The sequence below is a fragment of the Cupressus sempervirens genome, chromosome 9 (genome assembly GCF_028749045.1).
Source record: "Cupressus sempervirens isolate cs-2001-9-10 chromosome 9, ASM2874904v1, whole genome shotgun sequence".
In the NCBI taxonomy this organism is placed as follows: Eukaryota; Viridiplantae; Streptophyta; class Pinopsida; order Cupressales; family Cupressaceae; genus Cupressus; species Cupressus sempervirens.
Window position 1 is genome coordinate 31,875,368 of NC_143126.1, and position 15,566 is coordinate 31,890,933.

Sequence of the window (15,566 nt, forward strand, 5' to 3'; positions counted from 1 at the left end):
TGCGCAAAGATATGATGCAAATGATGAAGGAAATGGAGGGGGGAAAAGAAGCCAACGAAAACAAAGAATGGTGCACGCAATGCAGAAATGAAGGGCATACAAGAGCTAATTGTCCAAAAAAATGTTTTGCGACCTCTATCAAGTAAAGGGTCACTCCCTAAAAGAGTGCTTGTAAAATCTGACAGGAGGAGTATGCAAGTACTCCTAACCACGGAACAAGCAACCCCAGCCACCACACGCTGTAAAACCACGACTACTGACGCCTCCCCAAGATGTTATCAGAAGAATGGATGTGGAAGCAATAACAACATGCCCCAGAGCCAAATCCAGTAAGATGCAAAAAGGTGCCTAAGGGTACAATGCAAGAGATGCAATGTGGGACCACCTTGCATGACAATGTTGAAGACGGCAAAGTGCCAAAAGTAGGTGGTACGGGTTACGGAACCATGAAGATGTTTACTACTTGAAAGAGAAGGCTGTGAACATGTTGGAAGTCGCAAAACTGGATAAGGTAGTGATGGCCACTATGGATCCCCGAACTAAAAAGGAAAGATTGAAGGAAGCATAATTGGCAATGGAAGAAGAGCAGACAAACTCATGAGGCAACTTACATCCAGATACGATCAATATCAGAGGCCAACATCACAAACCAAATGTTACTGACCACTGTACCAATAAGGGTAGTAGACCTACTGGAAACATTACCCCAATTAAGTAACAATCTCCAGCATGGAGGAGAATAACAACAATACAAAGAAAGACAAGAGCATGGAAAGAGAAGATGGTAAAAGACTTTCATGACGGGACCCCCCACCTCCAGATACCACGTTGTTCACGGTCACGACAGGAAGGACCCCTTCGATAGTGGAACTGGAGATCATGGGTCATAAGCTCACTAATACCATTGTGGATCAAGGTTCTAAAGAAAATGTACCACCGAAAGAGACATGGAAGGTTGTGCGCAAACTGATGTTATGGTTGCCAACCTTCCATTTGGTAGGAGCAGACCAACATGGCATAGAACCACTTGAGACCTTCATGGTCCAAAAAGTAACAATTGGATCACAACAATTCTTCTCAGATTTCATAGTCATCACCCTAGAAAAGAAAGGATACAATGCTCTACTTCGTAGAGAATGGCTGATCACAACAAAGGCCAATCATAGCTAGAAGAACACGTTTTCCATTAAAAGCAAAGGGAAAACATTTTGGTACAATTTATGGTTTGCTCTCATTTAAAGGAGTTGGCACAAATTCTTTTGTCAAAAAAGTAAAGATCTTCAGCTAAATATTGCATGGAAGTGTTTTCTAGCCACTTCTAAGCTATTCTTGAGTATTGCAATGCTCAACTTGCATGCTTATACTTGGAGAATTCATCTGTACTATTGTTGTCCTCTTTGTAAATTGTTTAAATCAGATTTTACTTCCCTGACTTCAATCATGTACAACAGTAGTTATTATTTATTTAATGTCTTCCAAACTCATGGAGCTCACTCTATGAAGGTTTGTGTAGCAAGCTTCAACATTTTACCTTTGGAGTTGCTCCAGGACACAAACTTCTTTATGCTATGGTCCATCTTTCAGAGGGCTTTGAAGTTGTGATAAAGAATGCTAACACCGCTGTCCACTCTCCAATCAGATGAGTTGGATGGTTTCTTTAGCCCAACAGATGGATAAGCCCTTAGTTCAGGATTGATGGCAGAGGAGATTTGATCATAGAAGATGGGTTTTCTATTAGTCCCATATTCATGAGTTTCATGAATTGAGTGAGGTTCTAGATTGTTTACTATTATCCTCACAATTTCAAATATTCTATTTTGACTTCAATCTTGATGCAGATTGATTTTGAACACTTGCAGATTTCATTGCAACCAAGTGTGGGATATCCTCTTGGTACAGTTCAGCTATTCTCAATTTCCACTTTGGAAACTTTGGGTCATTACAGTCACTTCATGATGCTAGTTTGCATGCTTCCAGATAATAATTGGTTAATTACAGTAAGTTGGGTTTTCTGGTGTACTCGCGCTCCCTACCTTGACACTTGGAGGCTACGTGCCACTCATATGATTCCAATTATTGATCACAGATGCACTACTTAGCTGATTTTGGGGTTAGTTGTACAAACATCATTATTAGTCCCTCATTTGTGATAGATTTGTTTCTTCTTGTTTGGGACTTCATGAGATATACTGAGAATTATGATTTTGGGCTGAGTAGATATTCTTCTGGTTGCCCAGGATCATGATAGCTTTTGGAATTGCTATTATGGATCTCACTGGGATGTCACAAGAAAAAATTTAAAAAATCATGTTGAGATCAAAGGAGTGCAGCGTCAACATGGTGGTTCCTTTATGAGATTGATTTGGAACCCTGGGATCATTTTGATTTACGGTTTAGCAACTGAGAATGAGGAAGCCAATGTTGGCTTATTGCAGGTTGCTCCTATGGTGTTTCAGTTTAGTTTTTTCGGAGAGCAGTTTCCAAAGGAGTTCATAGAAATAGTGCAGTATTTGATCGCTATAAATACTAGTTACTGTTAGGAGGTTTCTTGTGTTGGCATCCAGCAAGGTAATGCTTTCAACAATTGGTGCTATAGATCTCCTAGGTTGGCTCTGGACCCTGGGATCATAATCAATTTCAGTTTGGTACTACATAGTGATCTTGGGAAAGCTTTGGAATTGGTTGAGGACAAGCAATTTTGAGAGGGCAGACTGTAATGTCCCCTTTAGCCCATGTTGTATGATGTTGTCACTAGCCTATTTCTCCATGGTCCCATAGACTAACCAAGACTTTTTTAGGAATCTTGATGATATTTGGCCTAAGCAGTTACAGTTGCAAAACATTCTGAAGGGTTTTGAGCATACTTACTATTTACAGTAAGTCATTATAGCTATATTTGAACTTCCATGCAGGTAAATTGCTCAATATTGACAGGATCATTTATTTACAATTGATATAATTTATTATGCATTAATAAAGCCTTTTATAAAGTTGAATTTTTTATTTAACTTTATTAATGCATAATCTACAGTTATCTTTCTAAATTATATGCAAAAGATCGGCAATTTTTTATTTAATCTTCCATTGTTGTAACAACTGGGTAAGTCTCGAAGTTTAGATTATGTTGTTGTTCACTAGTTACAAATTTGATTTACTATGGAATGAATGGATGTGTGGTAGATGAAATCAATTAATCATAGATGTTTAACTGTGCTTTTGAAATTTATGGTTATAAAGCAATCTGTGAATCACTATTGATTTCGTTTTGTTATATTCATGTTATTTGGCAGATTGCTAGTTCTTTTACAATCAACTGTATGTATGATTTTCATGGTTATGAGAGTATGTGTACAGAAATCTCGGTGGTAGTTATTACTATGTTTTATTTTCATAGTTGTGGGAATGCAGTATCTATTTCTGTTTCAATTTATGATCTTATGTTTTATTGTGGGTGTGTCATGGTGATGTGCATCCATTAGGAACCTCTTCTGCTTTCTGGCTAAAAGCATAACCCCTTCATATTTAGAAAATATCAAAAACGAATTCATTGAAGATTTGTCACAAAGAGCTGTACCTGTAAAATTCAGAGAACCATATGTCATCTTATTATTACAGTTTGTTCAACTTTTTGTTGACAAAGAAGTCTCGTGAGGGTTTGAGTCAACATTACAAAAGGCCAATCTATTAACGAATGATACTCCCATTGCTAGTTCTAGTTTGTTACTTCAATGTGCCAAAATTCAAGAAAAAATTAGGAGAGCTCCATGGTCTAACCCACCAGTAATGCCATAAGAGCATGAAGGGGAGAGAAAGAGAGAGACCATGAATCCAACGGGCTAGCTAGTTGTCTTATGCTAGGTAACCCATGGAAGAATAGAGTAGCAAGGCTAGCAAGCTGTGTTACAATAATCAACTCTACCTGAAAAATGTAACAGAGTAGATCAAATAGTCTAGCAAGTTGCATTATGCTCGTTCAGCCTATCCAAGGATAACTAAGTAAAGCATTGTTTACGAGGAAATCCACCAAAGAGGATTGACCTAAGGAAAGCTTCATCTCCAAAGGAAATCTGCTAAAAAAACTACAAGGAAAATGCAAAATAACATGCAGGGGCTTTAAAGGATAGAATTGATAGTCTAGCAAATTGCATTATGCTAGTCAACCCACCAAAAAGGATACCAAGGAAGCATTGACCACATTGAAATCCACTATAGGAGGATCAGTTCTAAGGAAAGCATTGTCTACGAAGAAATCTGCTGGAAAAGGAGGACTAGGCCTAAGGAAAATATTGTCTCCAAAAGAAACCCATTGTATAATGTGCAAGGAAGTCATGTATACACCCCCCTCCTTATGATGGAAACATATGACTATGGTGTCACCATAAGAAAAAGAGAATAAGGATACAATCTAACAATAAGGAGATATCCTTTAAACAATAATGTATGCAATAACCTTAGCAAAGGGGCAAGACTTTTGTTAACCAAAGAAAAGATAATTTCGAAAGGATATCTTGCAACAAGTGGAACAAGACCCTTGGTAGGAAAAGATGTTTGTTAAAAGACATCTACCTTCAAGAAGAGTTCTTCAACAAAAACATTTTTGAGATGAAGAGGAGAATAACTATTCACCCTTTTAACTCTTCCCGTTGCTAGGTGAAAAAGGAGATTATTGATGAAGGATGACACATTTTAAGTCCACAGGTATGGATATTTGACATCAGTGCTTCCCAGGGATGCGTCCCCAACATTTTTTGGCCCAATTCCGTCCCAAGGATGGAACATTAATGTGGGGACGGATTTTTGCCGTCCCCAATTTGCCCTCCCTGGAAACAATTTTCGAAACGATGTTTTGAGCCCAGCAGGAAATGGCAAAATGCATCACTGTACCGAGTACAGAAATCCCGTCCCTCGCCTGTCCCCAAGACGGAATGCCTTCCCCGATTTCCCAGTAGGGACGGGAGAGCGTCAAAATGCCAAAAAGCAGTTTTTTTTAGTTTTTTTCTTTGGAGTGGGCCCCACATTGTTTCTAGAGGTTTCTAAAATATGTGAAACCCTATTGTGCCCTTCAAAACACTAACATTTCAACTTCTTCTCATTTGTAGTTTAGACAAATTTGCTAAGAGGAAGTGGAAAGCATAGAGCAGCAATAACGGTGAGCTGAGATTGCATTTTGAAGTTGCAAAGGGAGGTTTTGCATTCATTCTAGGTATGGATTTCATTTTCCTTATGCTTTTTTCAAACCATGCAGCTATTTGTTGTCATTTTCCAGTTTTTTAATCTCAAAAAGAGGGCGTTTTGAAGGAAACATTGAGATATCTTTTTCTTGTAATGACTTGCAGCACTACAATGCATTGCAAAATCTAAAAATATGAGCAGCAGCAGTGAGAGTGATTATGAGGGAAGTAGTGCTAGCCATAGCCTAGAAGTTATGGAAGAAACTCATAGATCACAAAGAAAAACTATAAGGCCTAGAGCAGGCCACAGGGGCTTCAATTAATGTGGGTGATCATGCAACAGCAGCAACCTCAAATCCAAATCCATTTGAGTGCCCTTCCCAAGCTCTCAAAAAAATGCCAAAGGCCCATTTGACCTAAAGAAACCTCTTCTACAATAAGCCACAAAAGTGGACAAGGATAAGTAGAAAAATACAGGGGGTAGTAGGGAATGGGAGTGCAATATATGTCACAAACATTATTTTGGGAGCTACACTAGAGTATACTGCCACCTTTTATTGATAGGTGGACAAGGGCTGAAAGCATGTAAATTGATCACACGAGGAAAAAAATGAGGCCACTAGATTGCACATGGAGGGGGAGGGGCTGAAAATGGGGAATCCAAGAGGAATGTGCAAGCCACTATGCCTATGAGTAGCACAATACCCACGGACACAAACACAGCCAGCACTACTAGAGGAAAGGGAAAGAAGAATAAAAGAGACTATAATATTGCTGATTTGTTTAATGTGGCTGCAAAAGAGAAGGCTGAAGAATCTATTGGTAGGATCCTTGTTGCTCATGGCATACCATACCATGTTACATGTTCCTCATTTTTTTTTTAAATGTGCAAAGATATATATGCTGGTGGTCCACCATTTGTACCACCTGGTGAGACAAAACTACGCACCACTATCCTTGATAAAGAGTATTCAAAAGTAAGTATTTTAATGGAGGAAGTGAGACAAATATGGATGACTAATGGATGCTCTCTCATCATGGATGGCTATTATTGTCACTAGCACAACAGGCTCTTATTTTCTTATAGCTATTGATTGTTCAGGGAAAAAGAAGGCTGCATCCTTTCGATTTCAGATTTTGAAGGATGCTATAGAAGAAGTTGGACCTCAAAATGTTGTGCAAGTAGTCACCGAGACAGCCCGGGTGTGTAAGTCAGCTGGTTTGATGGTGGAGAGTACTTATAGAAATATTTTTTGGACCCCATGTTGTGTGCATGCATTGAATAACACCTTGAAGGGCATTGGTAAAATTGATACGTTGTTGTTCTAACACATAAGCATCACTAAAATCTTGGAACTTCTGAATATTGTTTGAACCAAAGAAACAAAGAGAACCACACATCCAAACTGCAAAACTCAAAAAAAATCAGAAAAACTAAAAAAACTTTCTATTCCATTCTCCTCAATCTGATCTCTTTTACATTCAAAAATCTGCCTTTTAAAACACTTTCCCATCTCTTCTCTTGGGAATCTGAAACGTCCATAATAAAAACAAAAAAACTGAAACCCATTTTTGGAATCGGTTAGATATCATGATCTGCTGCTATCTTTTTCCAGCTATTTTAAGTAACATGGTGGAAAATGTGACAAAAAGTTAATGCAGACCAAACAGTTTCAGCTACAGGAAGTTATGCAGAAATTTAATTTTATGTTTTAAATGTTTTCAGTCTTAATGTTTGTAATAAAGTCCTATGATGTGGTGGCATAAATAGAATAGCATTCATATTAGCTCTCTAATTATAGCCCCTTAGGACAAAGTCAGTTTTCTTTAAAGAGTGTTTAATAATTAAGACAACTAAAAATCGACAGCTACAGGAAACTTAAAATAGCTGGAAAAAGATAGCAGCAGATCATGATATCTAACCGATTCCAAAAATGGGTTTCAGTTTTTTTGTTTTTATTATGGACGTTTCAGATTCCCAAGAGAAGAGATGGGAAAGTGTTTTAAAAGGCAGATTTTTGAATGTAAAAGAGATCAGATTGAGGAGAATGGAATAGAAAGTTTTTTTAGTTTTTCTGATTTTTTTTTAGTTTTGCAGTTTGGATGTGTGGTTCTCTTTGTTTCCTTGGTTCAAACAATATTCAGAAGTTCCAAGATTTTAGTGATGCTTGTGTTTTAGAACAGTAACGTATCAATTAAGTTTTGGGATCAGATTTTAATTTGCTGTTTTGAAATTGTTATAGGAAACACGCTTTTTTCAAAATATTTGAATGTAAATATTTGATGTTTTGAGAGTCACATCAGTGGATGGTAGTCTATTAGACTCTCTACGATCTATTTCCTGGGATCGCAGCAGAGCCATGTATTATACATTTTTATTTTTCATTTGTTTTGTTTTTTTGGTCAATTCAGCCCATGTCTGCACGGAAAGGAATTTCACATTCATGGTGAATATATTCATGTATTCACCGAATTGTTGAAATCACATAGTTGTTATGTGAGAGGGAAAAGTTGTTTTATGTTTGGAATATGCAAAAGTTGTAAGTGTCTTGAATATTTCAGAATTGGTGGTCGGGTTTGTGCTCAAGTTTTAAATCCACGCATGCATAATGGTGGTGTAGATTTGAATATGAAAAATGCTATTTGATAGTCACTTTGTAGTCAGATTGATGTTAATTCTCTTCTCTCGAAAGGGTATGTCAAACAAGTTGCAGAAAAGTCGGGTCGGATTTTATTAAGTTAGTGTAGAAAAATGTTGCGACAAGAGGTCATGAAAGTTCATGTCGCCTGACAGTTTTCAATGGGCATTGAGAAAATTAGATGTCGAACAATCTGAATGAGTTTCTAATAGTTCCTAGAAGGTGTATGTGCCCCTTGATGTAACTTAGTTGAGTGACTGTTTTCCTCCTGAGTTTTCCAAGGTGAGGCTCTGCATCAGAGTACTTATAGACATATTTTTTGGACCCCATGTTGTGTGCATGCATTGAATAATACCTTGAAGGACATTGGTAAAATTGATTGGATTAAGGCTTTGGTATGTGTGGCTAGGGATGTACAAATGTTTATTTGCAATCATCACACATTTCTTGCATTATTTAGAACATTTTCAAAGAACGAATTCGTCAAGCCCATGGAGACTAGATATGCTAGCTACTTCATTTTGTTGGAGAGGATGCTTGAGGTCCAAGAGGCCTTACAATCCATGGTGGTCAATGTAGAGTGGAATAGGTGTCATGAATCAAGCACAAAAAATCTTGGATAAAAATTGGTGGACCGCAATAAGGTAAGAAGCTTAGATAAAGTAATATTAATAATTGTTATTTGCTGATTTGATAAAATAGAAAATTATATCTGATTTTAGCATTTGCTGATTTTATTATTTATGATGTTTCTCACATGTAATTCACTAATCACTGATTGATAATTTGATTGCATTTTCAGTTACATTTGCTCCTTCATTAAGCCTAATGTAGCAGTCATTAGATATGTTGATACTGACTCTCCTAGCCTTGGAAAGATTTATGAGACATTTGAAAGCATGTTTGGGCAGATCAAGCATGTTATTCATGCCAAGGACCCCAATTTGGTGTTTTATGATGAGCAACTTAAGCCCATTGTGATGAGGAGGTGGAAGATAATGAACACTCCACTTCATATGGCAGCCTATGCAATCAATCATAAATGGTATGCACCAAGGCCCAGGAGAGTGCCTCTATCTAGGGATGAGGGGTGAGTCTCTATTCTGCAATCTGAAGTATTTTGCTTTTAGTTTTCAATTTAAATTTAAATTTCTAATTGCTTTAGATGACATCTGATAATTTTACTAATGTATTATGTTTCTTATTTGTTCAACATAGGTGAAGGAAGGCTTCTTCAAGGACCTTACAAAAATGTTTAATAACATTGATTATAGTATTCTTCGGGAGCAGTGGCTTGACTTCGCCAATCTTCGTGGTCCAACATTTGGTAGGCTTGAGGCCAATACAGACAAAGATACATTAGCTCAAAGGGACCCTATTGGATGATGGACGTGGCATGGTAGAGATGCACTTGAGCTAAGAGTTTTTACCATTCGTCTTCTTTCACAGGTTGCGAGTTCCTCTACTGCTGAGAGGAATTGGTCCACATATAGCTCCATCCAATCAGTAAAGAGGAACAACCTTTCCATTAAATGATCGGAGAAGTTAGTGGTTGTTCACAGTGTCTTGCGCCTATGTGATCGTCAGACCCCTTAGTATCATTAGACTCCAGCACTACGTTGGGATGTAAATCCCAAGGATGCTATGCAAATTGAGGAGAATGATGCACCTCCAAGATTGGTTGAGGTTCCATTGGATGAGAACCCTTTGCCTATAGCTACCATTGACTCAGAGGATGATGATGCTGTTTTAGATTTAGACATAGATTTAGATTTGTAGAGGATAGCTTGCAGGTTGACATATATTTGGCAATGGCATTTATTATTTGACATTTGCAGATACAATAAGGATTTTATTTTTGATTTCATGAGATATCCTATTAGTTATTACTACTGTTTGGTGTTTATCATTTATGTCATGCATGATACTTGGAGCCTTCAGGCATTTTTGCTACATTTATGTCTTATATATTGCAATGAATTATGGTTTATGAGAGTACTTAGTATTTTTATTTTGTTAATTTCAATTTGTTACACTTATGTTACATGTGCATTGTAATTGTATCAATGTACTTTTTAAATGTTTATGATGAATGTTTTATCAATCCTATGTTGTGCATATTTGAGTTATGTCTCTATATATAAAAACCCCCTATGTTTTTAATCATCATCCCCTGAGGTGCCATCCCCTAAATTTTGGCTTCGACTCGTACCCGTTCCCATCCCCTAAACCGTCCCCTTTCTAGAAATTCCATGGAGCATAGGTATTTGTTGAAGATGAACATGCTTTTGCAAATAAGAGGTTGTGATCAAAGATGCACACCTCTTGCATAAGAGAAAATTCTAAATCAAGACATTTAAAATTCCGTATAAGAAAAGACTGTCACATGATTAACAAACACCACTTCACCAAAGATAGTGGATCCTTAGGAAAAGAGCAAAGATGCAAAGAAAACAGCTCGCTTCCCCCGAGAAAATATAACATGTTATGTATTCTAAGTTAATGATATACAGTTCCAAGCAAGGAAGAGATTGTAAACTAGGATATCAATCTCTGAAGAAAAGGAATATTCCCAAAATTCTGCACTCTTTACCACACATTGCATAAAAGGCATCCAAATCCTCCTCTTGCTGATTGTCCATAGATACATCCTACTACAAAGTTTATTCCTGCTAAAAATGTGACCTTGGGTGGTCATGTGCCTGCTACTGATTTCGTTAGTGTGTTTTGGTTCATTGCTGAAGATGAGGGCTCTCCTTGTGCCCCATTCCCCAAATGTGCAGTGGGATTATTAGTTTACTTGGTTTCTGTCATAATTTGAATGAAAACTTCAGTAAGTAGTTGTTACCTGTTCTTTCAGGCCTTTATCACCTTGAAAATTTCTGCTCTTTGTCCTTTTGTGACATTTGCAGCTTCCTTTGTTACCTATTCTGATACCACCTTTTACTAATGCTTGCTGACATGCAGATAAGATATTTGACCATTATGATTTCTTGTTATGCTTTGTGTTTCTTTTATTTTGTTTTTATATATTTAGTTTTTCACAAGTTGGCAAGATCACAGCTAAGATACCACTACAACAACCCTAACTAAAACATAAAACATCTGTACCAGTTTGATCTAAACACAGAAAATCTGTAGCAGCCTAGTCTAAACACAATGAAAATAGGCCTATAAAAGGATTGTAGAAGAAGCAATCTAATAGGATTTCCTTTGTTCTTTTTATATAAATAGTAAATACAAAAATACACCACAAATAATTTCAGACTAACTACCGGCTGTACTTAGCACATTTATTTGAACTTTGACTCCTTGAAGCCTCCAGAACGGTGAACATGCCAGCTAAATGAGTGTGCGTCTCCATGCCCCACTCTTCCCTACAGTTGCCTTGCAGTACTTGATTGTCACTGAGGGCTTTCATCCTCAGAACTTGTTGAGGAAACACGTAGGGTTTTTTGTCCTCAGAATTGTAGAAAAATCTAGGGATTCCCATCCCAAGCACCGTAGTGTTGTAGCGATGGCAATCTGAGTATGAAGATTATTTGATATGTGATTTCAGTGATACCCCTTTCCTTTTTTCTGGAGCTTTCTATATCCTCTAATATATGCAATCCTAAATCAATGTAAGGTAATTCCTCATTCAGTGGTATCTAACTAACAAAGCAGTCTATCCAAAACCTAACAAGTAACTGATCAAGCGTATCTGCTTATTTTTAAACGCAAAATATTTAACTGGCCAAAGAAGCTCCTTCGACGGGAAGATTTCACCCTCTAACTGAATGACCTACTATCTGCCATCAAGGACTCGATCAAAACCCAGACCTGCCTAACTACCAAGCAAATCAGTCTTTGTGGATCAAAAGGAGCATTCCAAATGTATGATAGATCGAATGTCCAAACTTAATTTAGTCAACTTGATCAATAATTTGTCTACCAGACCATAATATCTATGACTTTAAAATGTATGGCCATGAGATAACAACTCAATGTGATAATGCAATGACTATTTCAAAAATCAATCCAGGTTGCATCAGATGGTATCATCAAACAATTCAATATGATAATGGGAAATGACTGTTTCAACAATCAATCCAAGCTGCATCAGATGCTATCATCATGGACAACGCCTTGAAATTCATATACCATGCATGCATTAATGATCTTGACGTGACAGATTGCTAGAGCTGCACACTGAAGATTTCAACAAGGACATCAGGTATGCTCTTAAGATCCTTTGTCTTCCAAAGATAAATATTTTCCCTAGGGCATCAGTATGAGTCCAAGCGGCAGACTTCCAATGACTATTAGTAATTTTCCCTACCAAAAAATGGGGAAAGAGCACAACTAGTTTCTTATCTTCCTCCATTCTTAGAATTTGGGTCTATGTTACAATGTAACAAGAACTGATCAAGGGGTTTCAGTGTGCCAAAATATACATTATTTACCTCAGAAAATATTTAGATGAAGCAGATGAACATGAAGAAGTTCCATATGATCCTTCTCGATATCAAGGGTTCCGATTTCAGCTACTATTCAGCATATCTAATTGCTCTTTCTACACCCCGGGCACTGCAAATTGTCATTGACTTGAACAATGCTGAATATTTTATTGACAAGATGTAGTCTAGCGGCCAGCCAGTTAAAATGCTTACCCTGCCTATTCAAGAACTTTCAGGTAATGATTTGCAATGGATGCATAATTCCATGAGCAGAGGTTTGACACAGTATGAGAATTGGTGGGTTTCAGTTCAGTGCATCTATGCATATTGCCAGTCTTAACGATATGGACATCATATAAAGGTCTCAATGAATTAAAACCTTAGAATTATATTTGAGAAGAATGGTTGCAGAAGAATGCATGAGGATTCATTGCTCATTTTAGATTTACTTTTATCCAAAACAACAAGAAACCGTAGCTAAACACAATTCATGTCATGTCAGATATTGAATAATCATTAAAAATTTCTGGATAATTTTAACATATTGTTATTTCTTTTTGTTCAAATTACAATATATAACATCAATTTTTCTTGCAATCAAGAAAAAATAGTTTAATTTGGTTCTTCACATTTGATTTTATTTTTCCGAAGTATGGATAGAATAATCATTTATATTAACTTCTACAATTGCTAACACAAAAACCCATTACGTTCCTCATTTCACTCCTCATGGTTTGTAATTCTAAAGACACAAGAATCATAGCTACCCATGAGTACTTCAAGAGATCTATCTTAGAACTGATATAAAGCCTGGATGTGCAAATCAAAATTTTGAGAGTTTGACAACCAGACAATGTTTGAAATTTAAATGTATTACCTGTGAACAATCACGGCTATGCATTGGCTGGAATGCTAGTATATCAACTGAATCTAGCACCATCTTTTCCAAACTCTGAAGATAATGAATTTCAAAGTAAGGAACATGCAAGTCAAGATTCAAATATTTGAATAAGTTACAAGATACATGCAAACAAAGAGCACTAAAATATTATATAAATAAAGTTAGTGCTATATAACATGCTGAGAATGTCCTACAAGACATATGTATGTGCATGTGTATATACATTGATCAACTCACCAAATTAATTGATTCTAGATCAACTCCGCGGCGTAGAGATCTTTCCCTGCGCTTCGCAGATATCATCTCCTTGCGATGTTTCTTCTTTGCACCTATCAAATGTGCATTTAATTAATGTAGTCATTAATAGCATGTTGATGCAATACATATTCTTGGTATATTTTGTTTATTATTTGAACAAGTTTTGACATTTTAACATATGACTCTCAAAATAATTGAGTTTTTCATTATAGCACAACAATAATTGATCAGTTACTCCTTTCCATTCAAATTAGATTGGCTTATTAAAAAGGAATAATTTGATAAAGAGGGGCACTTAAAATTAACTGAACTATGCCTTCAATATGAAATTATGCAAAATAGAATACATTGGCATATTAATTAGGCAACATACATCAATCTGCAAAGACCCTATCTATTAATGAAAATTTAATGCAAGAGCATCTCAAGGGTGGGTCCAGCCATCAGCATCAAGGAAACTTAATTATTGTCTCAAGACTGGGTAACGGCAGTCTAACTCTATGTTTCCATGTGCAGAGCCAGTCTCTACTGTTCAAAAGTTCAAATTCACACAATTTCCCTCTCATTTGGATGTTTGCATCTTTTTGGAATCTGTAAAGGCCTAATTTGACACTTGTACACTTGTTCATGGTACAACATAAAAGATGAAGAATCACATTTTCTCATAAGGGCACTTGGGATGGTGAGCATCTTGCATGTTGCTTAGTCAACTTGTATGTTTCATTTCCATGCCATCTACCTTGAATGGGGTGCCCAAACACACAAGAATTGCAAATTAAAGGGTGTCTTGCATGCCTTTTCTTAACTGTGATGACTAGGTGACGAATGCATTTTCTTAGTCCTTTGATTTTGAGAATGGTACCACTTGACAAAGGAGGTGCATTGACTTGGATTTGCAAGAAGGTAAGAAAAAAATGTCACGATTTTTGTTGTTGATGTCAAGGTATATGAGCAAGATTATTGGAAAAACTGATTGTCATTGATGTCAAATGAGAGACCACCATCCAATACCCATGTAAAGCCCTAGCACAAGAGAGGGTTCAATATTTTATTGGGCTCCAATGGTTGGAATAGTGTTTAAAAATATGATTATATTCACCATGACATATAAAGAAACCCTCCATGGTTGAGCGAGCATACAAACCCGAAAGTTAAAGAATCTTTATATTAGCAATATGAAGGACAACAAGTTTTAGATTAGAAGTGAATGATAATAGATAAAGATGCAATCTCATCAGGATCATTGGATGCTTGTTCAGAGCATGTGGGAATATATGATGGCCAATATCAACTGAAAGAAATAAAACAAACTCAGTGCATACTGTGTGTCTCAGCATCTCACAAAAGATTGGAATAGAGAACTTACATTATGATTGGCATTGAAAGAACATATTAAGAGAAGATGAACTAAATCTTAACCGATTCATTAATTTGGGGTTATCTTGCTGTTATGTATGAAAGATGTTGCCAATTGTTGCCAATAATTCTGATATACTTTATAATTAACTGATAAAGAAAGAGGAATTATATTTGATCAACAATATAGACTATATAGAACAATACCTATAGGCTCTTTTTGGAGACGTTTGATGGGAATATTGTTCGTCCTAGCTACCTTTCCCGGAGGTGGTCTCATGCCCTACGTACCGTCTTCGGGTTCAGATTGACCATCATATTGTAATAACCCCAACAGGTTATAACTCCTTCAAACACCAAAAATCTTTATACTTCAATTGTTTGACATTTCGTCAAACACTTTGCAAGCAAGCTCTGATACCACTGTAATAACCCTCCTCAAATCTGCCCTCAAAAAATGTTGATGAAAGCTCAAGGAATTTCATCAAACAATTCACATGCAAGGGGCGTATGGCTGATATAGTATTTCAGGTAGCTTCAAATGACTTTTTCTTCAATTTGCATCAATGAGAATCTTGTGCTAGAAGACTACAATGGACTACACAATGACCTAACATGAGTGTGCTACTAATTTTGACAATATTCAGTGCATATATATGATCTAAGCATGAAAAATAAACACCTACAGCCAACTGACATTTTTACAAACAGTTGGTTTGCAAACTAACTATCTCATAAATAATGATATTAAATTGCCTAAATGACACCAGCAACTATTATTTTCTTAATTGCAATGAAAAAT

The 15,566-nt window shown here is 36.6% G+C and overlaps 1 protein-coding gene across 2 annotated transcripts in view; it reads right to left on the reverse strand.

Annotated features, from left to right (window-relative positions):
• LOC149537474 (D111/G-patch domain-containing protein) overlaps positions 1-15,566 on the reverse strand; it is a 61,631-nt gene that overhangs the window by 9,152 nt on the left and 36,913 nt on the right. For both annotated transcript variants that reach the window (XM_089798907.1, XM_089798906.1), the window contains 2 exons: positions 13,388-13,479; positions 13,127-13,201 (listed from right to left, as the gene is read on the reverse strand). In XM_089798907.1, coding sequence (XP_089655033.1) covers positions 13,127-13,201; positions 13,388-13,479 — 167 coding nt within the window. The remainder of the gene's footprint in view (positions 1-13,126; positions 13,202-13,387; positions 13,480-15,566) is intronic.